The 26,689-nt window shown below is 36.3% G+C and overlaps 1 protein-coding gene across 1 annotated transcript in view; it reads right to left on the reverse strand.

Moving 5' to 3' along the window:
* LOC129268184 (apoptotic protease-activating factor 1-like) overlaps positions 1 to 26,689 on the reverse strand; it is a 51,821-nt gene that overhangs the window by 23,438 nt on the left and 1,694 nt on the right. The window contains exons 2-11 of the mRNA XM_064104838.1: positions 21,552 to 21,721; positions 13,165 to 13,357; positions 12,545 to 12,742; positions 11,489 to 11,666; positions 10,766 to 10,878; positions 9,335 to 9,521; positions 8,774 to 8,957; positions 7,569 to 7,742; positions 1,626 to 1,865; positions 650 to 828 (exon numbers count right to left, since the gene is read on the reverse strand). Of these exons, the coding sequence (XP_063960908.1) occupies positions 650 to 828; positions 1,626 to 1,865; positions 7,569 to 7,742; positions 8,774 to 8,957; positions 9,335 to 9,521; positions 10,766 to 10,878; positions 11,489 to 11,666; positions 12,545 to 12,742; positions 13,165 to 13,357; positions 21,552 to 21,713 (1,808 nt within the window). The 5' untranslated portion in view covers positions 21,714 to 21,721. The remainder of the gene's footprint in view (positions 1 to 649; positions 829 to 1,625; positions 1,866 to 7,568; positions 7,743 to 8,773; positions 8,958 to 9,334; positions 9,522 to 10,765; positions 10,879 to 11,488; positions 11,667 to 12,544; positions 12,743 to 13,164; positions 13,358 to 21,551; positions 21,722 to 26,689) is intronic.

Raw genomic sequence — 26,689 nt, forward strand, 5'->3', positions numbered from 1 at the left:
GGTCGAGTGCAGCACAATGTGGATAAATTTCTTGCCGAAGGAAATTACGCCATGGCTGGGATTCAAAAGTACGACCCTCTGTTTCAAAGTCCGAAGACTAATCCACTGGGCCACAACGCTCCACGTGTGATGATATTAAAGACACTGATGGAGGATTCGTGGCGAAATTCGGGCAACCTGCTAAAGGGCTTACAGGCTAAATTACCCAGCATTCCTCACAAATTTAAACTACCATTCTTCAGAATAAGCTTCCTGGCAGTAGATTTCGACAGTGAACTGTGAGAAGGAGATTTTACACAAACTGTCACCACTCATGAATATTTCAGAATAGCTATTTGTGCAGATAAATTGTCTATATTGTCCACTGTCTCAAGGAAAGAGTGCAGCATTGAACATGACTTATTTCTTAAGCTCTCGCTGAGTTTCTCCTGCATTCAATCAAGAAGTTGTGAGGGTTATAGTTGATCATTTTCGACAAGTTAAATATAAGTTTAAAGCTTAGGATGTGTTGTTTCAAGCTCAATGAAAATCTCAAAATTCATTTTTGGTGACTTATTGTTAGTTTTGGGGTGGCTGGCCACATTTAGGAAACAGGCCCCTAATCTATTGGATTAAAATTAATGTGATTGACCTTTGAACTTTGACTTACCACCATTCAACATAGAAATCATCCTGTCTTGTTTTGACTAGTTGTCTTGATTGTTGACAGACCTCGGTGTTGTTGGGTTGTAGTAGTGCCAGCTGGCAGACGTCAGGTAGGGGTGATTGCATGAAGAGATGCGCGTTCACACTCACAAAGTACTGGAACTGACTAACAATTTCTTGGGCCTGATTAGAAAAATAACAGAGATGTCAGACAGATGAGTAATAGACCTATTAGAAGAGTTTGTTGACAGAAGTCAGGGAGGGAGATTGCATGAAGAGATGCTCATTCACACTCACAAAGTACTGGAACTTACTAATGATTTCTTGAGCCTATTTAGAAAAAGAACAAAGATTTTAAACCAATGAAAATAGATCTAATAAAAGAGCTAGTTGACCAGTGTCAGGTAGGGGAGATTGCATGAAGAAATGTGTGTTCACACTAAAAAAAGTACTGGAATAAACTAACAGAGCAATGGAAAATAGAGGCTACTGCATAAGGCATTACAAGAAAGAAATTGGAAGGAGAGGGGCAAACAAGTTTTGTAGGTAAAACTTTACGCCCACAACAAGGTATGTTACATCTTTATACTTCATATACTGTAAGTACCATGAGGGTTCATAAAATTTAACCATTATAAAACAATAATGCCTAAATTGTACATATATGCCGTAGTAATGTAAATACTGTTCATCTTAAAGGTGTTTGTAAGTTCCACATGACTGAATGCATGACTGGCAATCTTTTCTAGTGTTTAATGATGTATCCCTATCGTGCATTGCTTAAGAAAAGCTTTACGACACAGACATCTGGAATCATTTGCTGTTTCCGCTTAATGACTAAAATTTGATTTCCATGACTGAACAATTCCAGCACTTGACACAACGACTGTGAATCAATCATAAATAAATGTTATTCAATTAAAATCTAAAGTAAAATATAATCAAAATGGTAGATTTTTAAAGCTACATCTCAGACTCACCTGAGGGGATAAAAGTTTCTTATAGCTAACATAGTCACTCAAGGTATTTGCTGGTCCCGTCAATGACACTTTGTTGGTAATCCATCGCAGGCATGTGAGTATGGTTTGGAGCTCAGCAAATTCCTCAGCCTGAGCCATATGTCCTGCAAGGTACATGTGTATGTAGCCATCATCTGGAAGGGTGTAATACTTGCTCTTACAATGGTTCTTGAAGGCATTGACCAGCTTCTTGTTCATATCCTGTAAAAAGAGAATTATGATTATTATTATTATCAAAATCAACATTATTATCATTATTTCATGTGTATGTAGCCGTCATCTGGAAGGGTGTAATACTTGCTCTTACAATGGTTCTTGAAGGCATTGACCAGCTTCTTGTTCATATCCTGTAAAAAGAGAATTATGATTATTATTATTATCAAAATCAACATTATTATCATTATTTCATGTGTATGTAGCCATCATCTGGAAGGGTGTAATATTCGCTTTTACAATGGTTCTTGAAGGTATTGACTACCCTTCTTGTTCATGTCCTGTGTAAAAGAGAATTTTGACTATTATTAGGTGGTCTGTCTTTGACAGATCACCTATTAATTTCATCAGAATTTTCTTTATTATTTATTTTTAATGACTACATATTTGTCGCCAAGATATCTCGAATTTGACCATGTCAATTTCATTGAATTTCATGTCATCAATAGCATCTGTCATGGAAACGCCAAAATAAGCTTTTCAAGGTCATCAGGTCATGATGACGTCATCTAGACGCCATTTTGTAAAATCTCATTATCAATCATATCTCCATTATCAAATATCAAAAATCAATCAAATTTACATCACATCAACTTCAGGTCAAGGGTCAACAGGTCATGTCATCAAAGGTCACCTGGAGGTCACGACGCGCGCGTACGCGCTCGTCAAAATTTCAAATTGCTCAAAATCTCTTTTTTACCAAAGAAGAGTACGTTTCAGGTCATTTTAAGCATTTCAAAAATTTGCGCACGCACACGTATACGCGCGCGTTTCCGCGCGTTACGTCTCCAACGCAACGCAGAAACACCGGTTTTTTTATATCATTGCATTGATAATATAATTCTGAGCAATTTGATACCTTGATCAACCTTCTACGGCCATTAATAACGAAATTAACACCCGTTAAATTTTGCAGCACGTGTGCGCGCGAGCTCTCACTATAGGCCATATATGGGCAAAAATATGCCTATTAAAAATTCACTGTAGCTCTTCAGAACGAATGGGGACCCCCAATTTTTTTTTCATATTTCGATAGAATATGAATCATACATATGATTTCATGTCTCATTTGACCGTAACGTATATTATGACGTCATCAAAATGGCGTCGGAAGTCAAAATATCCATTTTAGGTGTTATGACGTCATTATAATTATGCATATTTGGCTCTAACTCCGTGAGTATTGATCAAATTTCGCCCAATTTTTTATATGTTGTAGCTTAGGTCTTACTCTATCTGTATATTGCCTTTATTTTTCATTTTAATAAACGGATCATCCTAAAAAATAACAAATAATAAAGGCGTGTCATTTTTACTCATTTTGCGTGTAATCTCTATGGGACATGACTTTTTCTCAAAACTAGATTCTACATTCCATTATTTCGTGAGTCATATCTCCATTTTTTCTTGTCAGTTATCCCTGAGCTTGTAGTATGTTGTAGCTGAGATTCTAAGCTTTCGGAAGTGTCGCCTTTATTTTTCGATCAGATGCCGGGATCATGCCCGTATTTCACTTGCAAAATTGGATTTGAGATTCTCGTATTTTCCTTACGTGTAAAGTCTATGGGAAATATTCTAGCTCAATCGGTTAGGCGTCAGACTTGCATCTCATTCAATCATGCGGGCAGGGGTACGAGTCCGCGGGTGAACATGATTTTTTTTTTTTTTTTTTTACTTGCGCACGATCAATTATAAGAATTCTAATAAATAATAGTTAAAATATTGCAAAATAAAACAGATTATAATTACTTTTTTGATATCTAATCATATCCGTCTATCTATCCGCTGTCTATGTTAAAATCTATCTATCTGTCTGTCTATTTATCTACCTACATGACTTATCTATCTATCTCTCTGTCTAATATATATCTATCTGTTTGAATATGTCTCTCTCTCTCTCTCTCTCTATCTATCTATCCATACGTCTGTCTGTCTATATTGTAGACCTACAGTATATCTATCTATCTGTCTATCTATCGATCTCTCTCTCTCTCTCTCTGTCTAATATATATATCTATCTGTTTAAATATGTCTATCTATCTATCTATCCATCTATCTATCTATTTCTCTAATATATATCTATCTGTTTGAAAATGTCTATCTTTCTATATCAATCTATTTGCCTGTCTCTCGCTCTTTCTCTCTCTCTCTCTCTCTCTATCTATATATCTGTCTGTCTATCTATCTGTCTATCTATATCTATCTATCTATCTATCTACCTACATGATATATTTATCTAAAGTTCTATTTATCTTTCTTTCTATCTCTCTATCTGTATGTCTGTCTCTCTATCTATCTATTTTCTATCTAGCTATGTTCTATCTATCTGTTTGAATTTGTCTATCTGTCTATCGATCCATTTATCTTTCAATTTAATATATATTTATGTGTTTACATTATCATATATGTTTATCTATCTTTCTTATGTGTATCTGTTTAAATATGTATGTCTATCTGATTGTCTATTTATCTTTCAATCTTATATCTACTCATTTGTTAAATAATTATGTATGTTTATCTACTAGTATTTGTCTGTCTACGACAGACCACCTAATTCGTCCGCATGACGAATTAAAATCTAGTTATTATAATTATTATTACTATAATTATCAAAATCAACATTATCAATATTTCATGTGTATGTAGCCGTCATCTGGAAGGGTGTAATATTCGCTTTTACAATGGTTCTTGAAGGCATTGACTACCTTCTTGTTCATATCCTGTGCAAATATAGAATTTTGAGTATTATTTTTAATCATTATTACTCTCTAAATTATAACATAATTCTCGTTATTTCATGAAGATGGAAATAATCTAGAAGGGTGAAGTACTTGCTCTTACATGGGTGGTTGAAGGCAGTAACTTGTTTCTTGTTTATATCTTGTGCGAAAGAGTATTATCACCATTGTTATCATCATTATAAGTAAGACATATAGCATACTAGGATTAGGATATCATTATCGTTATGATTATGATAGCAATACCTGTATGTTGCTCTTATTTTGTTAATCATATTGGAAATGAGAATTATATCGGGCATTGCATCGGGAACAATGGGAATTACAATGGAATTCACACAGGGAATGACAATGGAAATTGCAATGAAAATAACAATCATGGGGATTGCAATGGTAATGTCAATGGGAGTGGAATAGTAGCTTACATACATGTACATGTACCTATAATACATAAACGACGGGCTGTTAGCAATACTTGTATAGACAGTTAAGTTAGAAACTCAAGCTGCAGACCATGATATTAGTATGGGATATTGCATTCGCAATGATAATGGGAACATTGCAAAATGTATTGGGAATTGCAATGCGAATTGTAATTGGAATTGCAATGTGATTTGTAATGGGAATTGCAACGCGAATTGTAATTGGAATTGCAATGTGATTTGTAATGGGAATTACAACGCGAATTGTAATTGGAATTGTAATGGGAATGGGAATTGCATGCGAATAGTAATTGGAATTGCAACGCAAATTGTAATTGGAATTGCAATGGAAATTGTAATGGGACTTGCAATGGGAATTGGAATTGCAATGCGAAATGTAATTGGAATTGCAATGCGAATTGTAATTGGAATCGCAATGGGAATTGTAATGGAAATTGCAATGCAAATTGTAATTGGAATTGCAATGCGAATTGGAATTGCAATGGGAATTGGAATTGCAATGGGAATTGCAATGCGAATTGTAATGGGAATTGCAATGGGAATTATAATGGGAATTGCAATGCGAATTGTAATTGGAATTGCAATGCGAATTGTAATTGCAATGGGAATAGTAATTGCAATGCGAATTGTAATTGGAATGAAATGGGCATTGTAATGGGAATTGCAATGGGAATTGTTATAGGAATTGTAATGGGAATTGTAATGGGAATTGCAATGCGAAATGTAATGGGAATTGTAATAGGAATTGCAACGCGAATTGTAATGGGAATTTCAATAGGAATTGTAATGGGAATTGCAGTGGGAAATGTTATTGGAATTGCAATGGGAATTGTAATGGGAATTGCAATTGGAATTGCTATGAGAATTGTAATGCAAATTGTAATTGCAATGGGAATAGTAATTGCAATGCGAATTGTAATTGGAATGAAATGGGCATTGTAATGGGAATTGCAATGGGAATTGTAATAGGAATTGTAATGGGAATTGTAATGGGAATTGCAATGGGAATTGCAATGCGAAATGTAATGGGAATGTAATAGGAATTGCAACGCGAATTGTAATGGGAATTTCAATAGGAATTGTAATGGGAATTGCAGTGGGAAATGTTATTGGAATTGCAATGGGAATTGTAATGGGAATTGCAATTGGAATTGCAATGAGAATTGTAATGGGAATTGCAATGGGAATTGTAATGGGAATTGCAATGGGAATTGCAATGGGAATTGCAATGGGAATTGTAATGGGAATTGTAATGGGAATTGCAATGGGAATTGTAATGGGAATTGCAATGGGAATTGTAATGGGAATTGCAATGAGAATTGTAATGGGAATTGCAATGGGAATTGTAATGGGAATTGCAATGGGAATTGTAATGGGAATTGTAAGGGAATTGCAATGGGAATTGTAATGGGAATTGCAATGCGAATTGTAATGGGAATTGCAATGGGAATTGCAATGCGAATTGTAATGGGAATTGCAATGGGAATTATAATGGGAATTGCAATGCGAATTGTAATTGGAATTGCAATGCGAATTGTAATTGCAATGGGAATAGTAATTGCAATGCGAATTGTAATTGGAATGAAATGGGCATTGTAATGGGAATTGCAATGGGAATTGTTATAGGAATTGTAATGGGAATTGTAATGGGAATTGCAATGGGAATTGCAATGCGAAATGTAATGGGAATTGTAATAGGAATTGCAACGCGAATTGTAATGGGAATTTCAATAGGAATTGTAATGGGAATTGCAGTGGGAAATGTTATTGGAATTGCAATGGGAATTGTAATGGGAATTGCAATTGGAATTGCAATGAGAATTGTAATGCGAATTGTAATTGCAATGGGAATAGTAATTGCAATGCGAATTGTAATTGGAATGAAATGGGCATTGTAATGGGAATTGCAATGGGAATTGTAATAGGAATTGTAATGGGAATTGTAATGGGAATTGCAATGGGAATTGCAATGCGAAATGTAATGGGAATTGTAATAGGAATTGCAACGCGAATCGTAATGGGAATTTCAATAGGAATTGTAATGGGAATTGCAGTGGGAAATGTTATTGGAATTGCAATGGGAATTGTAATGGGAATTGCAATTGGAATTGCAATGAGAATTGTAATGGGAATTGCAATGGGAATTGTAATGGGAATTGCAATGGGAATTGCAATGGGAATTGCAATGGGAATTGTAATGGGAATTGTAATGGGAATTGCAATGGGAATTGTAATGGGAATTGCAATGGGAATTGTAATGGGAATTGCAATGAGAATTGTAATGGGAATTGCAATGGGAATTGTAATGGGAATTGCAATGGGAATTGTAATGGGAATTGTAAGGGAATTGCAATGGGAATTGTAATGGGAATTGCAATAGGAATTGTAATGGGAATTGCAATGGGAATTGTAATGAGAATTGCAATGCGAATTGTAATTGGAATGAAGTGGGAATTACAATGAAAACTTATGACAAACAGCAATCCAATCCAAATAGATTCACAACTCACCTGTATATCTTTTTTATACTCTTCAGTTAAAAAATCAAGTTGTAGATCATGGATGGTGTACATTTGGCACTTATACGTCATGTTCCATTCCTGGAATGCGAGTGATTTATTAATGATCTCCTCCATCATATCCTCTATCGATTCCTGCTCCTCCCCATGCATCACTCCTAGCACCTACAAATTTAGAAAAAACAAAATATCATGAAAACAAGGAATATTCTTATTTTTACTTCATATTTTATGAGTCAGATTCGTTCTTATTAAATTGCTACTTTTCAGTCCCTGATTTTTTTACTGAATATTATGTTCATCACTGTACTTTCATGTTTGACCGAAAATACTGTTTACATTTGTAATGTTTGTTTGTATTTTGTTGACGGAAAAGAAATCAAACTATCCATCTATCTCCCCTCTGAAGGTATGCCCAGCGCAGTCTCATACCAAGACCAATCCGTGTTGGGTGTTCTGAGACATGTCTCGGTAGAGAACAAAGTCTCAAGACAGAAACTGCACATCTCGGGTCTCATCTCTATCGCAAAAGGAAATGCCTTGTGTCATGGAGGCAGAGACAATAAAAAGACACTGGAAAAGAGCTCAATTTTTACAAATTAATTTCACCGTGTTACCTGAACCTGTTGCTCTAGGGACATGTCTCAAGAGAATGATTTTGTGCCTTGTGTCTCGTATCAGTCTCAAATTGCAACACTGTCCTTAGAATTGGTCTCAGTCCATGTCTTAAAAGGAAAAGTCTTGTCTCTCGAGGGCAAGACATTGGCGCTGAAAGAGAGCTTAACTTTGATGAGTTAATCCTACCACTTTACCTACATCAATAAGTATTGGGCGTCTTGAGACACATTTCTGATCAATGATTGAGTGTCTCATGTCTCATTTCGGTCTCAGATTCTAAAGTCATAACCTCAGTCTTGGAGGTCTGAAGTCCTTATCCTTGGGAATCTAGTCCTTGGCCTCGGACATCTAGTCCTTTTCCTAGCCCTTGAAGGTCTAAAGACCTTTTTCGTGGTCTTGGACATCTAGTCCTTGTCTGCGGACTTGGAAATCTAGTCCTCGTCCTCGGACATCTAGTCTTTCGCATAGGCCTCAGCAGTCTCAAATCCTTGGCTGTGGCCTAGGACAGTTAGGCCTCGGCCTCAGCCTTGCGCAAGAAGCTGATATAGCTACAGAAATAAAGTTAATGAAGCACTCACTGATGCTGGGATTGGCACATCTTCAGCAAATATTGCAAATGATTTATAGACGTCTCTCAGCTCTTCAGGCAACTGTTCCAGACTCATCCCCATCGCTTCACCAACGCTACCATACTCGTAGGCTGTCACCTTCTTCAGGCTCCCATAACGTTTTCTTGTTAACTTGTCAAGGTAATACTTCCATCTGGGAGATAAGATAGATGATTGAATAAGGAAAAGGATGCGAAAAAGGTGAAAATCATCAACACAGATAAGCATATAAGGGCATGCATATTATGACTGCTTAGTAAAGGTTGAGGCTATCCACAGAATAACATGTACATTAAAAAAAGGGAACTTTAGATTTCAGTCTAGCCCAAGACATAGAATCCCTTTTTTTATTATAAATGCAGCCTACTCTTCCTTTATATGCATATGCAGAAAGTTGATATCGCTTAATCGGAAGATTCTGTAGAGGACCAATATACATGTATCTATAGGTGAGCCTTTAGAGGCTTGGCAGATATCATAGGCCTGTAAGGGTAAGACCAAATAGATCATAATCCTCCTCAACTTTAATACCTGGTAGGATGATCAGCGAGCAGGGCACCAATGATAGATATGACTAAAGGAGAGCCTTTAGAGGCTTCATAGATTTCCTTTGCTTCAGGGGGTAGGGTATCGACTTGCTGGTGTGTCCAGGCTGCCAAGGTTGATAGAGCTTGTTCCTCTGAGAAACCTTCTTCTAGCTGCACCCGATGAACTGGACCTGCGACATGAAAATTGATATCCTTGTTGAATAAGATCATCACATCACTATCTTCACTATCAAAGTCATTATGTTCATCATAATCATCACCATGACCATCACTATCATCAGTATCACTATTAGCAGCAGTAGCATCATTATCATAATCATCACCATTTCAAAATAAAGTCAAATCAAATCAAATCAACATCATCACCATCACTATTATGACCATTATCATCATCCACACAATCATTACCACCACCACCCTCTATCACCACTACTACCACAATCATCATCATCCTTATCATCATCTTCACATCATCATCACATGATCATCATCATCACAAAATCATCATCATCACAAACACCATCATTGTCTACCCCCCTGTTTAGACTGTCCCCCGTCACCCGGGACATCCCCCGGAAAATCGACAGTCTGGACGATTGGCCCCGTCTCCAGGTTCTATCCCCCGGGTTTTTCGAAGGAAGAGCGACCTTGTCTCGTAATCCGAGATCGCGCACCTGTTTTAATCATAAGTGCGCATGCGCAAAATGTGGTGTCAAGAGAACTGCTTCCGCTCAGTACTGTGCTAGTGCTCGTCTAGCTGCAAGTAATTGCATTTCCCGCGTTATCATGTGCGGGCGCGCCTTACGTAACCATGCCGATGACCTAGCCCACTCATCCCCCAGTGCCAATCTCCCGGACACCGGGGGATGTATGGACGGTCGGTCGTAAAGAGATATGCTTTCTCTCCCCCTTCCCCTGGGTGACAGGGGACAGTCTGAACGGCCTAATCATCATCACCACCATTATTATCACCATCACCATCACCATCATCATCATCATCATCATCATATTCATCATCGTCACCTGCATCATCACTGACTAACAAATATTTCTTCATGTCTCTAGTACTGACCTATAACCCTGTCTGTCTATCCAAGATCTCTGGTGTTACCATAACCATTGCCAAGAAACAAAGTGTGCATGATTTCAATGGCCATACACAATTATCAGCAAAACCACTAAATGTAATACAACTATTCCTTCAACCCTCTTGAACTGACCTGTAACTCTATCTGTCACCCAAAAATCTCTGTAGTCGTCAATATGACCCTTGATAGGACATAAAAAGTGTGGATGAATCTCACTGACCAGATTATCATCAACATCAATATCACCACCATTGTGATATCATAATTATCCAATTATCCCTTCTTGTCTAATTGCCTATAATCATCCCATGTGCTTCAGTACTGACCTGTAACCCTGTCTGTCACTCCACGATCTCTAGTCGTCACCATAACCCTTGCCTGGACGTCAAAAGTGTGGAGGACCCTCGTTGACCATACATCATCAAGAATTAATAGTGATCTATAAATAACAAAATCATAAATGCCAAGGTTGACATCGCCATCACAGCTATCACAAAAGCTGTGCCTATAGTCTTGCTCAGCTATGCAGGCGAGACAAAAAAACAGCACACTATTTATACAATATTTTTGACGTTATAGCAAGGTCGATAGCTGATCTCCAGGGGGTAGAACCCCCCCCATCAGTATAGCATAGCTCAAATAACCGAGGTTGTTGTAAAACAAAAAATATAGTGGATCAACTTTTAATTCTTTTATTCTCACCTGAATGGAGTTGGGGAGATTTGGAGAGGAAGACCTGCAGGTTATGGTTGTTGAGTTAACCTTTTCCGTACCCAGGCAGTCTCTCCAACTCTCATCCAGGTCCTATTTTCTTTAAATATGCAACATGACTGTAATTGTTCTTCAATTAATCTGTTTATATACAGTATGTGTACCTCTGTATTTCCTTACCAAAGGGCACTAGCGCAAGTGGAAATCGAACCCGGGTAACCTGAATCCGAACCCCCCGCTCTATACCGACTGAGCTAAGACTTATTATACCAATAATCAGACTAATTATGATAATAATCATTATCACTTCATAAGAAGCTACCAAGGGAATTACCTACCTCGGATGTTTGTCGATGAAGAGTGCCCTCAGTCTATCCTTGCCTTCTTCGAGGTTGTGGGGAGGAGACCGATCAACGCCTTCATCGAGTCTTGCACAGAGATTTTGGACCTTGGATAGTAGTTTGACTTTATCAACATTACCAACGGACAGCCAAAACAGGCCACCGGGAAAGACATCTATTAGATAAAAATATAGAAGTAGCAAGAGACACTGTAGTAGTAAAAGCAGTAGAGATAAACATTCAGGCATGTAGATGTATGGTAATTGCTTAAATTTGTAAACATTACCAACTGACAACCAAAACAGTCCAGCAGGAAACACATCTATCAGACAAATAAATATGGGTAGCAGAAGTAGAAATAGTAAACAAAGTAGAAGTAGCAGTAGTGGGAGGAGGAGTAACTATCTTTATCTAGAGGAAGGCAATTGGTAATAATCCATGGTGGGGGCAAACACATGACTTGTAGAGTATCTATTTTTTAATTAATTCAAATCCCTCTTGAAATGCCCCCACCCAGTTTGTGGATATTCATAAGATTAAAAACATTCCCTCTTCAAGATTGATATTTTAAAAGTAGATGGTACTTGGTTCACCTTGTGTGTTAAAGCAAAACACTTATCGATGTGCACAAAACGTTAGAATGACATCACCTATTCAGCCAACTTCAAATATGATTACAACTTGCAAATTCAATACCAACTTCGCTCAAGCTGTCACATACGGAAGCTTTTAGAGTAACATTAATTTGTGATGGCGAGATACATTATCTTGTCAAGTTGACATAAAAAAAATAATGGCAAGACTTAAGTTTATATCCAATGTGTGCATGCACGTGGCCAAAGCCTGGATTCATTTACAACTGGATGTGGTACATGCAAGCTTTGGATATAAAATTAAATCCCACCAATTACTTTTTTATGTCACCTTGGTGAGATAACACACCTCACTATGTTGACAAGGCGATGGCACTTCAAAGCATCCGTAGTCGATTGTCTGCTGCTTTAGATGTAGATACGGTGTATTTCTTTTGGATATCCCTGCCTGAACGCTTACCTGAGAGTATTTCTGTATCTCTAACCGCAGCAGCAGCTAGTACTGATTTACCGATGCCTCCCATCCCGTGCACGACGCACCAACCCGGCTCAGACTTTAATTTCATCAAAGCTTCCTTGATCTTGACAATGTGGTTGGGGCGGGGCGTGAAGACAGACGGGGGTATTGGCACCCCACCCTTCCTCAGTGCTATGTCAGCTGATTCAAAAACAAAACAATAAATCATCAAAAAAGGAAAGTTGAGTTCTCAGAGGGTAAAACACACAATGGAGACATGATTCTCCTCCTCCTTCTTTTTCTCGTCCTTAATATTCCTCTTCTGCATTTTCTTCTTCATCTTTTTCTTTCTATTTCTCCTTGTTCTCCTTCTCCTCATCATTACTGTGATCATCAACACTACCACCATCATCACCACCACCATCATCTTAATCATCACAACCACCATCATCTTAATCATCACCACTACCACCATCATCATCATCATCCTCATCATCATCACCATCATTACTATCATCATCATCATCATCATCATCATCATAATCATCATCATCACTACCATCATCACCAATACAATCATCATCATCATCACCATCAACACCACCACCAAACATCTACAATACCTTGTGCCTTTGATAACCCATCTAAAGATTCTCCTTTGACGAGATGACCCTGTTGCCCGGTAACCGCATCCTCCAGGAACAAGGCTAGATGGGGCTGCATCTTCTTCAGCACAGCATACGTACAGTTATAGGCATGCTGTCCTTTGGTTGTGATCATGTTCAGGAAGGTCACTGCTTTTCTTCTCCTTGTTGCCTAAGACACACAGTAAAAAAGAATTATACAACGATGTTTACTACATGTATATGAACCTTACAGTAATTGTTTAAACAGTTTATACAAGTGTTTAAATCTAATAAGCAACAAAGTTTAATTTTCAATAAATTAAACAATTGTTTAAACGGTTAAACAAATACTGTAAGGTTCATATATAGCAAACAGCATTGTATAAAATATTAAACAGCGTTTTTACTGTGCAATGAAAAATATTAAAAGATTAAAGCTAAACTCGAGCACCATTAAAGAGAAAATCTGTAAATCAAGGATGGTTGTTACTGTAAACGCATTAAATGTGAATCTAACTCATTTGAATTTACAAAAGGAGATATCACAATGATGATTGGCAAGGCCAGGGATCAAATCCCAGACTTTCATGTGACTCTTCAGGCTCCTATGACCACATGGCCAAGGTACATGTACCTCCACTAGTAGAAATTTAATAAAGATATATGTCAGAGACTCTCTGACAAGGTTCATGTCACAAGCAGAGATATATTTGAAATTTGAATAAATTGTTATTTGAGTGTACATAAAGAAAAAAATATACACTGCAAATGTCGGGGGGGGGGGGGCTCATTCATTTTCATTTACTTCCAGATAGTACATAGTATCTGTAATTGTGAATATGACTATTTCAGGTTCAAACAATGCCAAATAGGTCAATGCCATGTTTATTTACTTTTCATCCGATTTAAAGAATCGTTTGACTGCCCTTCTTTCTGGATCTACATGTAGAGCTATTGATATATCACAACTAATTACTGTGATTGATTGGACCTGTCCTTCAAGAAGAAGGCTTTTCATTTGTTTACTTCCCACTGTGCATGCAATGTGCTGAAGGAGGAGTGACCGTAAGGTAGTCTAGACCTCACCAACACTGTGTGTATTCTCATTGACTGTGTGCTATGAACAGAGCTCTAGTCTTAAAATATACCTGTTGTCTGTTGAGATGAATATTAAGTAATAAAACAGAAAATAAATTAGCCTATAATTTTACTTGTGCAGAGAAACTACATGTACAATGTTTTGAAAGGAAAGGTACCTGTTTTGCTGTTGGTAAAAATATTTTGTTGCACGATATGCATATGAATGTATTGAGCAGCGAATTACTCAGGCTGTATTATCATTCGAGTGGACCTATATTACAGGACTACACTGTTCAGAATGTGGTATTATGGGTAATGAACTTGGCCAGATATGTAGCTGAGGGATTAAGGTGGGGTTATTTAGGCTGCAAGTTTGTATGCCCCTTAAAAACAATCACTCCACTCTCAAACAAATTGAAAAACAAGAGGAAAATGAACCCAACAGAGATACTATTTTGCAATTTAATCAAATGATCACTAAAAAAGTCAAAATTATATTTTCACAATTATTTTTGGAACAGTTAGGTCTCGGAGCTTATACAATTTTAATAATTTCATCATCTAAATCAACAGAGAAGGGGGGGGGGGGCTTGTGCCCACTCATTTGAACACAGCCTCATTAACAAATTTTCAGCTACCCTGGTTATTTATTGCATTTTTTATCACAATCATACCAGGGTACTACAATGATTAACTGATGGTTCTTGAACATCTGTTAAGAAAATGAACCATCGTTCCATGTACAGTATGCAGCCTTTTGATGAGCCCTGCATTACACTGTACTGCATGCAGTATTTAGCCCTGTACTGTGTACACATAGAAAATATTGAAATGCAAATGTTCAACAAACAGGAGTTTAGCCAGGGATGAATGCACAAACAACAAAATGATTCAACATGAATGAATTCAAACAAATAATTCAACATTGGAGATTTTCAGAACACTGACAAAACATAAAAAAGAGAGAATGAGCTCCTGGAATGCTGACTTTAATAAAGGCCAAGTCCACCCCAACAAAATTTTAAAAATGATTGAAACAAAAAGAGCAATATCAAACATGCATAATTTCCAGTGTTATCTTTGTTTTATTTTTAATGTTTAAATCTATTGAAATAAGCTTCTTGTTGGGACAGAGTTGATGTTTAAAGGGCAAGTCCCCCTTAACAAGCAGGAAGAATTTTAATGCAATGAAAAAAAAATCGAACTTGCAGGATGCTAAAAAAAATTTCATCAAAACCACGCATAAAATAAGTTGACTTTCAAAAAGTCGATAATAAAATAAAAAAAAGAGTTAAATATTTGTATAGGCAGATCACATTTTGTATGCAAATGAGGAACCGATGACACATCACCCACTCACTAGTTCTTTTTTTTTTTATTAAATGACCTATAGAAACCTCATTGGTGAAAGAAGGTTTGATTTCTCTTGAATATATGTATGGGATTGTCATTTGCCACTATTGAAACTAACTATTGCAGTGGAGTGAAGATATTTCCTAGTTGTGAAATCTACAAATATTGAAATATTTTATATTTTCTATAAAAGAAAGTGACTCTGGGACATCATTATTTTCTCACGTTCACATGAATGAGTGGATGGATGGATGAATGAATGAATATGAGTGCCTGAATTAATGGATGGATGAATGAAAAGGATGAATGAATGAATGAATGAATCAGGGAATGAATGGATGGATGGATGGAGATGGATGGATGGGTGATTGCATGGATGGATAGATGAGTGAATGAATGTATGAGTGATTGAGTGCATGAGTGAATGAATTAATGGATGGATAAATGAAAAGAATGGATGAATGAACGAATGGACCAATGACTTAATAAATGAGTGAATGACACAATGAATGAATGAATGCATGAATGAATGAATGAATGAATGAATGAAAGAATGAATGAAAGAATGAATGGATGAATGGAGGAGTGAAAGAATGGAAGAATGAATGAGTGAATGGATGAATGAATGAATGAAGGAATAAATGAATTAATGAGTGAATGAATAAATGAATGAGTAAATTACAGGATGGATTCTGAATGAGTGAATGAAAGATAAATGAATGGATGGATGGATGAATTCAATTTTTAAAGGTAGAGTACCGGTACTGTAGATGAATGAGTGAACGAATGAATGGGTGAAGGTAATGATTGTGTGATGTCCATGGTATTTTATATATAATATTCATTTGTTTGTATAGTTTTCAATGAATGAATTCCCACAAAAGGTCTCTCAGTATCAGAGTTGATTTCCTGAGAGGCCCTGTAAACAAAAAAATTGATACTCTACATGTACAATGCCAAAGACAAAACAGAGTTACGAAACTAAAACATGAGCTGTTTGTTTACATTGACCCTTAATCCCGTAATATGCAATATGATTGTCTGGCTGATATTTAGATGGAAATTAATTTCTGTCCTCACAATAGGGAATTATGTACAGTGTACATAATGTCAGGAAATAAAATCTAATGTGATCTTAATATACAATAAAATTCCTTTAAGCCTGCATCTCCAAATTTTGTCTTATTTTTCTAATTAGTGAACAAAGGTACCCGGTACCTGTAGCCTGTAATCGACTATGGTACATGTAACCACGGTCCATGATGTAACCAATAATATAAAAGTTTAAAACAGAAATGAAAAGAAAAATGGTTTGAATAAATGGATGGATGAGTGAAATGACTGACGGAATGGATGGATGGAAAGATGGAAGGATGGATGGATGGATGGATGAATGAATGAAGTGTTGATGATTGAATTAATTGATGGATACATGGGTGACCAAATGAATGAATGAATTAATTAATTAGTTAATTGATTTATGAACGAGTGAATGAATGAATAGATGAATGAAACATGCTTGTATAATATTAAATGGAACTGGAAGGATGATCATTCATGAATTACATTTACCCAATATACAGTGTAAGCATTTAAACCAAATAATTAATGTTTAATCCAGCTTCCAAATCATGAACATCATGACTCGCATACATGTATGATACTGATGTCAATAGAATATAAATTTACTTTATACCTTACATTTATGTGTAACTGGGTAAGCCCCCCCCCCCCCCTCAACACAAATAAATTTTATAATTTCCTATTTCCTCTTTCCCTTTAAACTTGATATTTTATATCCTGGAGACTTCCTTTAAATAGTGTAATTAACACACTATCACAGATCAACAGATATAAATCACATATTATAATGATATCATAGCACTGTGTTTAATGTGTTAACATACTTACATGTACATGTACGTACGCACTGTACAATTAGACAAAAAAGAAAATAATATTATGTGTGCAAAATCGCTCCTATTTTAAATTTTAAAACCTTCTACAAGTAAAAAAAAAAGTTTAGCTTCATTGTCAGATTTAAAAGGTGAAATACATCGAACACAAGTTCTGTGAAAATCATAATCTACATAAACCTCTGATACAGGTTTACATTACTCTTAAAATAGAATTAAAAGGGTCAGGGAAAGTCAGGTCCCTAATGTTAAACCACCCCCCTAAGGCATAGAACATGACATTCCAATTTCATGATACGTAATAGGTCTGTAGGTGTTTAAAAGGTTCCATGGTATTACATGTAGCTATTTACAGCAACAATCGCTTGAATGGAAAATCTGCACATAAAGCCAAATATACATGTAAAACCTAGCCTCCAAACCTAAAATAAACCCTAATCCTTATCTTTTTATTATTTTGAACAAAAAACCCCTCTATATAAAAATTATAAGGCCTACAATCCTAACTTTAAATTAACCCTATGCCCTCTGAAATATTAGGAGCGGAGCAAATGTCATGACCCTGTTTAAAGGACCTACTTGTACTACCAATAGGCAATGGATACAAAAGGGTATAATGGTCACTACACATGATAAAGATTTGAATGTTGGAATATATTCTTAAATAATTACCAAAACTTTAAATCAAGTAAAATATTATTCAATTCAATTCAATTCGGTTTATTATGAAAAGACATTGTAAAAACAGTCCGAAGACTGACACATACAAAGTTAACAGAAAAAAGGAAAAATACATGACATTATATACCTACGAATTTACAAAATATAATAAGAACATAAGAGTAAGATTAAATATTGCACTCGAGGTTCTAATTAATGTGTAAACCAAGAGCTACATGTACAAACACATATTGTTCATGTACAGTGTATACATACAAAGTTACAAACCTATCATTAGACTACCGGTAGTTTCACTTTCAGAACCCATTAACCCAAAGCCAATGCTTTGACTTCCATGTACATTGCCTAGAATAAATCTGGCCTACACACCCACCAATGGCAATTCATTGTTTATTGTGTTATTGATATTAGGCAGATGATAGTTTATAATGTATTTAATCAATGATGATTAAAACATGATAAGCCAACAACTCGCAATATCAATATTTGGCAAGTAGAGTAAATTCAGCACAAAAGTGTTTTTTTATTAAGTGCTTGGTTTCTGCAGGTTACGTGTATTATTATAAAAAGGACAAATTGTCACCCCAGGAACAAGAACTTGATTTGTTGAAGCTACAAAATGGTCTGCAAATAAGCCTACCATGGTTTAAATGGATACTATGAAGAATGGTAAAACTATGGAAGTTAGAACTTGTGTTAGCCTTTAGTTTAAGATGCAGGTGTTGATTAAAATATATACTTGTACATGTAGGTCAGAATGCTGGCCTTTCTATTGACCAAGTCAGTTCAAACTCATGTTAGACTTGTAATAGTCAAGACACACAAGTTTCTTGGATACATCTGTATAGAGTACCAAAGCGATGACGTCAGTTTCCATGGTGTCATGGCGGCCTGGTTCTAAACAAATGAACCCGGGGGCTGTTTCATAAAGCTGTTTGTAGTAAGTTAGGAGCGACTTTATTCGACTGGTGATCCTTTCTTATGCGCTATTAAAACCTTCCCTAATTTATTATACCATTTACCACAAGAAAGGATCGCCAGTCATTCTTATCTTACGAACAGCTTTATGAAACACCCATCCGGAAGTATTGCGACTCGCTCATATCGCTCTACAGTGCGTATCAAAAAAAAGTTTACACTTTGAAAAAGCCCTGGGAATTAAAAAATATACAACATGTGGATAATTTTTTCACATATAATCTTGGGTTTGGGTCTCATCTATCCAATGAAAGTAAAAGTTTTGACAGAATGTTACAGAGTGAGCACTGTCCATTTTTATAAAGCTCGCAGAAATCTGTTTGCACATAAATTCTTGTTTTGTCAAGGGGAAAGGGCGAAATCAAACTTGCCCTGTGAAACATTTCTCATACATTTCCCTTGCACTTTTAGTCAATTGGAATAAAACGGATACATTCAAGCATTTTGTAACAATTTTGCCAACCAAATTGAAATTTCAACACTTAGTAAGCACAACCTTTACCCTTTTTGTGCCAGCTGGATGAGGACATACATGTAACTGAATCTGAACAATAGCTAATATCAGACATCTCCAGCATTTTTTCACTAAGTTTTTATTATTTAAAGTGGGTTTACATTTCATTTTTCATTTAATACTTGTTTCTCCACACTTTTCCAAGCTTGACAATGATTAACAAAATGAAAATCAAGCCTAAGCCATTTCATGTAAATCACAGCTCAGTGTAAAGCAAATATCGTCACGATGGCCTCGATGTGTGGGGGAGTGGGGTGGGGCACAATGCACTCTTCGAAGTGTTTTGGGCAAGGAAACAAGTTAAAAAGGTAAAAGATATCTTCAAATCAATTTTACTTGCTAAATTCCACGTGTTCTTCATGTTTAAGGTCTACTTTTATTCGCATAACTATTTCAAAGTTCTGCGCAAATAATTTTTCACTAACTTTTCAAAGTAAGTGGTGCTCACTCAAGCGGAAATATTTTTGAGTTATATCGTCATTCGCTTAAATGGATCTGTACCAATGTTAAAATGTGGAAAAATCTTCAGGATATTATTTATGTATAATTTTACAGGATTTTTCTAAGTGTAAACTTTTTTTGATATGCACTGTATAGCGCGTGTTTCTCTAGCACATCACCATTTTTGCAAATACAAATGTGTATAGACAATCGTCAGCTGCGACTCTGTTTAGAACCAGCCAGTTCGTTGTCATGAAATCGTGAAATCACACTTCGGGTACTCTATTGGCCTGCTTTAGGCAGCAAGTTACAAGAAGCCTACATGTAAGATTTGAGCTAAAATTTGTCCTAATCTAGACTCACTTGATTAAAGCACCAATTAGAGTCTTGGCTTGCCCAAGTGCAGCAAGATAAAAGTTATGCTAGACTTTTAATCAAGACCTACTTGCTGACCGAAATTAATGATTTTAGTTCTTACATGTAGTCTGCCTGATAGTGCGGCAAGTTAGAAGTTTTAAGCTCAACTTCATATTACAATTACCCATTCATTGACTAGAGTACCAATCAGAGTCTGTGCCTGCAGACTACCAGTATCCATATATTGACAGATGACACCTACATACTGTAAGAACATTCAGTAAACAAGAATCTCAGCTGCAGTTTCACATTATTTTTTTGTAATTTAATGTAATGCAATACGCTGTATGACATGTTCATGACATGCCTACATGTATGGGCAATTCTATTCACCAGGGGGGGGGGGGGGGGTGGGGACTCGAGGGGGGGAGGCACTCATGTACATGTATAATGGCATTATGGGAATGTGCTGCCCTAAAGCCCCCCCCCCCCCCTTTCACCCCTTGCCAGCAGTTCCCAAGCATATCATTTTCACAACTTTTTCATTGATTAACCACGTTTCCTAAGCCCCTCAATTCATCGTCGGTCAAAGACTCAATTCCCCCCCCCCCCCGGCCTGGTATTACACTATTGATCTTGCACCATGAATCTTCTCAGGACTCCTTATAGTTAGTTGCCCCCCCCCCTTCCCCTGGCCTATTCCGCGTAAAGCCCCCAGTGTATAATCTAGGCGGAGGCAGAAGCCATAAATCTTTGCTGCTTATTAACTACACCTGTGCGATTGATACGTTATAACTTGTGACTACAGAAACCCATAGCCCATACCCCCTTGTCTTGCTTTCGTCATTGTTTTCTTATTATCAAAGAATATTCATTGAAAGTTTTTTGTTTACTATTCTAATCCTAATAATAATTATAATAAAAATATTAATTACAATTTTTTTATATTAATAAATAATTATTTAATAGATCATATAAATAATTATTTAATTAGTATAATATCTTTATAATTATTATTATAATTATTACAATATGAAAATAACTTCTGAATAATGTTACCATACCTTTGACATGATAAGCTCCACATCATCGATCTCTAGGACCATTTCGGCTATGAGATGATCAGAAATAAACTCCACATCGAGATCATCGATGAGGGACTGGCGGTGACGCCGTAAGTTCAACCTCGCCAGCTCCATCATGGGTGCCATGTTTGCGTCCCCCATTACTGATTCTGAAAAATTTGTCAAATAAAATCATTAATCATATACAGTACATGTAGATAGATTCAGTAAAATTCAGAAAATTATGTGCAGATATAGATCTACATTTAATGTAATTAAGGTGGATCCAAACTTGGAATATAATGAATTGTGAGAAAGCAAAAATATTGGAAAAATATAATGGTCAACCTGTGAAAGAATTTGGACAATTCATAAGGGGGATATGGAACTTTTAAAAATATGGGATTACTATTTGAATCTGGCTACTTGATTATAGGTGCTTTCTCACAATTTAATATATTCCAAGAGGGGTAGAAGTGAAAAGTGATGAGGGACATTTTCCCATTTTAAATCATCATTGTGGTTTTCTCTTTCTTCTCCAGGACAGCATGTAACAGATAACAAAAGAGATACCGGTAAATGAATCATATTGTCCTCATGAAACAAAAATATTTGAATGAGTCAAATAGTCAGTTTTATAATTGCTTAAAAATTTGTTCGTTCAGCAATCATCAGAAAACCTCTCAATCCAAGTTGTGTTAATATGTTGAATAAACTACATAGCTGATTTAAACTACATCCGGAACTGGCATTATTTGGCTAAACCTTGTAAGCCAAAAGTAATACTATTTTCAATAATTTGGGTCGACGGAGAAAGGTCGTCTTTTTCACTGGGTAAGTTTGTTGGGACATAAAGTACATTATAAACCTCTCCTTAAGAATGTCGAATAATCCGTTCCTCTGATTGGTCAAAATTGAGGTCATGTAAACGACCATGCCTGCAAAACAACAAACTAAGGTGGTAACCAAGGGCAACGGGCATAGTTAACTAGATTTCTGCCCGTTGCCCCCTGACCAGCCCCTTAATGACGGGCATAGCAAAATTTGGCTGAGATCCCCATTTGATTGCATGCAAAATGTTGCTTTCTGCGGTGATTGCGGATACCATAAATATCCGTGCGATTTGATCAAAAGTTTTAGACAATTCGCGTATTTACGCGCTTATTGCGCATACGGATATGACACATCAATGGAACGATGCCGATCGTTGACTTTTGCTTTGCTAAAAAATATGGCATTATTGAAAAGAAGACTAACTTATTAAGGACATAACGGATGTATCAATCATCAAGTCTTGTTGCAGTTGTTCGTTCAAATGCATGCTCGCAAAAGGTGAGTCGGGTGAAAAGATAAGACGGCCACTGCACTTTCTATAGCCTAGGCCTATTACTCGTTAGGTAAGACAAACAACAACGTTCGTTAGGTCTAGATCTAATGACAGCGTTGTCGTTAGATCTAGGCCTAACGTTAGCTAGCTCAGAAGTTAAGAGTAGAGTCTAGACTCTAGATCTAGACCTAGGCCTAATGTTTTGTTAAATTCTTAGATCTGACATAGTCTAAAATAGAAATCTAACGTTAGATCTGTTATTGTTAGACTCTAAATGGAGATTTAACTAAAATTGTTAATGTTAGATCTATTCAGACCCTAATTTGGTTCCTAAAATATGTAACGTTAGGCCTAACGTTACCGGTACCGTATGGACTGCTTTGATATTCGACTTCGAGACCTAACGTCAGGGGCAGGGCTAACTTAGGGCCTAGGCCCTAACGTTAGCCTGGGGCCTAGGGCTTTTAGGCCTAACTTGTTTAAGATCTAGATATTTATAGATCTAGACCAGCCATTCTCAATTAATTTTGTTGAAGCGCCAAATTTCTTGTTGAGAATCTGGACTGCTCCACTATCCAACACGCGAAGAGCGAAATATTGTGGTATGGTGGGGATGCAGGACCACCTGAAGAGCAGAAAGCCTTTTAAATGGCCGAGAGGGGTTCTCAATCAACAGAAGATATAAAAATACCAACATACTACACAATTTATTTTAAAAAATGATAAGTGACTTGCTCAAATTAGCGTTAATTATTATGTTTCTGTATTAAATTTTGTTCTTGATGAGGGTCGTGTTTAAAAAGCAAACCGGGTATGTTGATCAGTGGTAGAGCGTCAGCCTCATGAACGGGAGGCCGTGGGTTCGATCCCCAACAGAGTCATACAAAATATATATATATATATATAGGAATGGAACCTTCTGCCTTCTTGCTTGGCGCTCAGCATTTAAATTAGAGAAGGGTAGTAATAACATACATGGAAATGCAGGGCCCGCTGCAGTTCCCTAACTGAAATGGCTACCCTGAGTAAATAAAACGTAATTATGATTATCATTGTTATTATTAAAAGCACTGTTCACAAATCTATGTTCACATATTATGTACATAGTCTTTGTACCAATCGTAAATGAATACATTAAATAGATCCTCCATAATATAGGGGTTATCGAATGCTAGATTACACAAAATCAGAGGAAATCAAATAGCATTTAGATTTTAAAAAGAGCTGAGTTTTTATTTTCCCTTTGTGATTAAAGGATCAAACCTCAATTCTAGATTAATAGTAGATCAACCTTTTATTTTCTAATGTTTTTTCTTTTTCTATACCGGCTCCCACGCGCCACTCCGGAAGGCTCGGTGCGCCACAAGTGGCGCGCGCGCCACCATTTGAGAATCCCTGATCTAGACTATATATGGACTGCTTTTATATTCGAGACACGGTTGTTTCTTTCGGCTCGCGGGTACCACATTGGCCAGACAATGCCCTTGGGCATAGTCGCGTTGCGGTCCCCTTGAGCCTCTAGAAACAACCATGCCTCTCAAAGCAGTCCATATATCTATACTGTACATGCTGTATGAGAATGCCAAAATTTTATTTATGTTCATTGTTAGACCCTACCTAATTGATTTGAAGTAGATCTATTCTAGGTATAATTCACTCTATGTTTTTTTTAACAAGGCTGAAGCCTTGAAGAAAGCAAATGTTATCAGATTCAGAGTCAGACATCATGCATCACTTGCTATTCAGTATTCCATGAATCTAGTTTTAGACTTTAAAGTTTTGAATTGAAAATTTGAAGCAAGAATCAGTTGAGTTGAGCAATTAAATGAAATGAAGTGACTAGGTGCTAGGTCTATTACTCTCCAGAAGCCTCCATGCGCGATAGAATGACACAAGAAAATAAAATGCTCCTTAGAATTTCGTTTGTGAGTCACGCATATTAGGCCAAGTAAAAAAAGAAAGTAGTTGATTTTCCTCGCGCGCATCTATCTTGGCCGCCGCATAAAATTTTTTTCCACTTACTATTTCAAAAAATTGGCAAAAAAAAAAAAAAAAAAAGTGATGTTTCTCGTCCGCGCCTGCTTCTCTCTTTGATTGCCGCATCAATTTTCTTGATATTTACTATTCTTATGGCCGCTGAAAAGCAAAAAAAATTCACAAGATTGGTGAGCGATTTGCTCTCATGTACTCTGGGATCTCTCTCGCAACTTCATTATCTCATAGAACAATTGCAAAGTCTGATATCGCCATAACTGCAAGAAAGAAAAAAATTCTGATTTGTTTTTTTATTGGTACTTTTGAAGATACAATCATATAAATTAACGAGAAAATAAAGTTTGCCATTTTGACAAGAGTTACGGCAAACTTTTGTACATACCATTATTATCCTTTTTCATATTAGGAATAGATACACAAGAATAATATTTCATATATATATGTATACATATTGGTAATAATATCATTATGTGAGAAGTGAGATTTTTTATTAATAGAGTCAATGGTGACAATAGTCAAATATGACTAATCGCCACTCAAACCAACATAAGAAAAAGAAGAAGTTTGCAAACTCGGAAAAGATCACAGATTTCTTCATTTTTAGTGCATTTTCGGGGACCCCGCTTCCTAAATCTGAACTAATCCGTCGCGTGCTTTGGAAATATGGCGCAGATAAATCAATTTTATTTTTAATGACGTAATTTGTATTTCAGCGGGGTTTTTTGGTGAGTGATAGCGCCTGTACTTCGATGTGTGTTACGGTGAATGAGCTGTGCTTGTGACTATGGTGGGTGAATGCATGTGTGCTGGGATGATGTGATGGACTGTGCTGGCGCGACATGTGAATTTGTGAAATGAATTGAATTTTCTGGCAAGTTTTCTTACGTCAGCAGGCAATGCATTGAATATTCAAAAAACAATTTCAAGTGGGTTATTCATTATCAAGATTGAAAATCATTAATGGGATTCCAGTCAGTGCCAATTCTGTTCAAATTTGATAAACTTCATTCTTCCTTGAGCTATTCAATTTGATGGACAATTGTAAAAATTAGTTAGTAAATGGATCTGTAAACACTAACAAATATTGAAATAATAAACATTATGTGAACAATTAATTCAATAATCATTTAACATTTGATATCAATAAAAAAAATGAATAAAAATTGAACATTATGTAAACGAATATACAAGCAGCTGGAAACTAAACTGAAGCGAAACCATGCCCAGAGCTGAAAGAGATTGGCTCTGGAAAACTAAACATGGCTCCATGGTAATAAAAGCGACCCCCCAAGCATTTTTTACCCTTACATAATGTAGAATGATTAAATCATTCACTTGACATGAACATTTTTTTTACAATAATAAAGTACCGGTATATATTGATACATTAATAGATTTTTATTCCATACATTTTCCATAGCTAGATTTCCAATTAATCGTATATGCATATATATAGATATATATATGTTTCTACTCATTTATCATTAATATTGAGCATGCATCGATCACATAAATCGAGCCTGACATGTCCTGACAATCATTTGATTAAAAAATAGCAAAAAAAATAGTAAATAGTAAGGACCTCGGAAAGAGTTCCATTTGCACCCCCCACCAAAAATAACAAAAGATTGTTGAGACTTCCGGTTCGTTCACTTCAGATTTTTCTATCATTTTTTTACTGTTGCTTACCTTAGTTGGGACTCGAACTCACCTCGTTTGATCTCCAGTCAAGACCTTTCCCGCTATGCTAGCGAGAAGCGCTGATACCGGAAAGGGTATTTTTACGATTATCAGCCGATAGTTCGACTAGTCTTGA

Source organism: Lytechinus pictus, chromosome 9, assembly GCF_037042905.1.
Source record: "Lytechinus pictus isolate F3 Inbred chromosome 9, Lp3.0, whole genome shotgun sequence".
In the NCBI taxonomy this organism is placed as follows: Eukaryota; Metazoa; Echinodermata; class Echinoidea; order Temnopleuroida; family Toxopneustidae; genus Lytechinus; species Lytechinus pictus.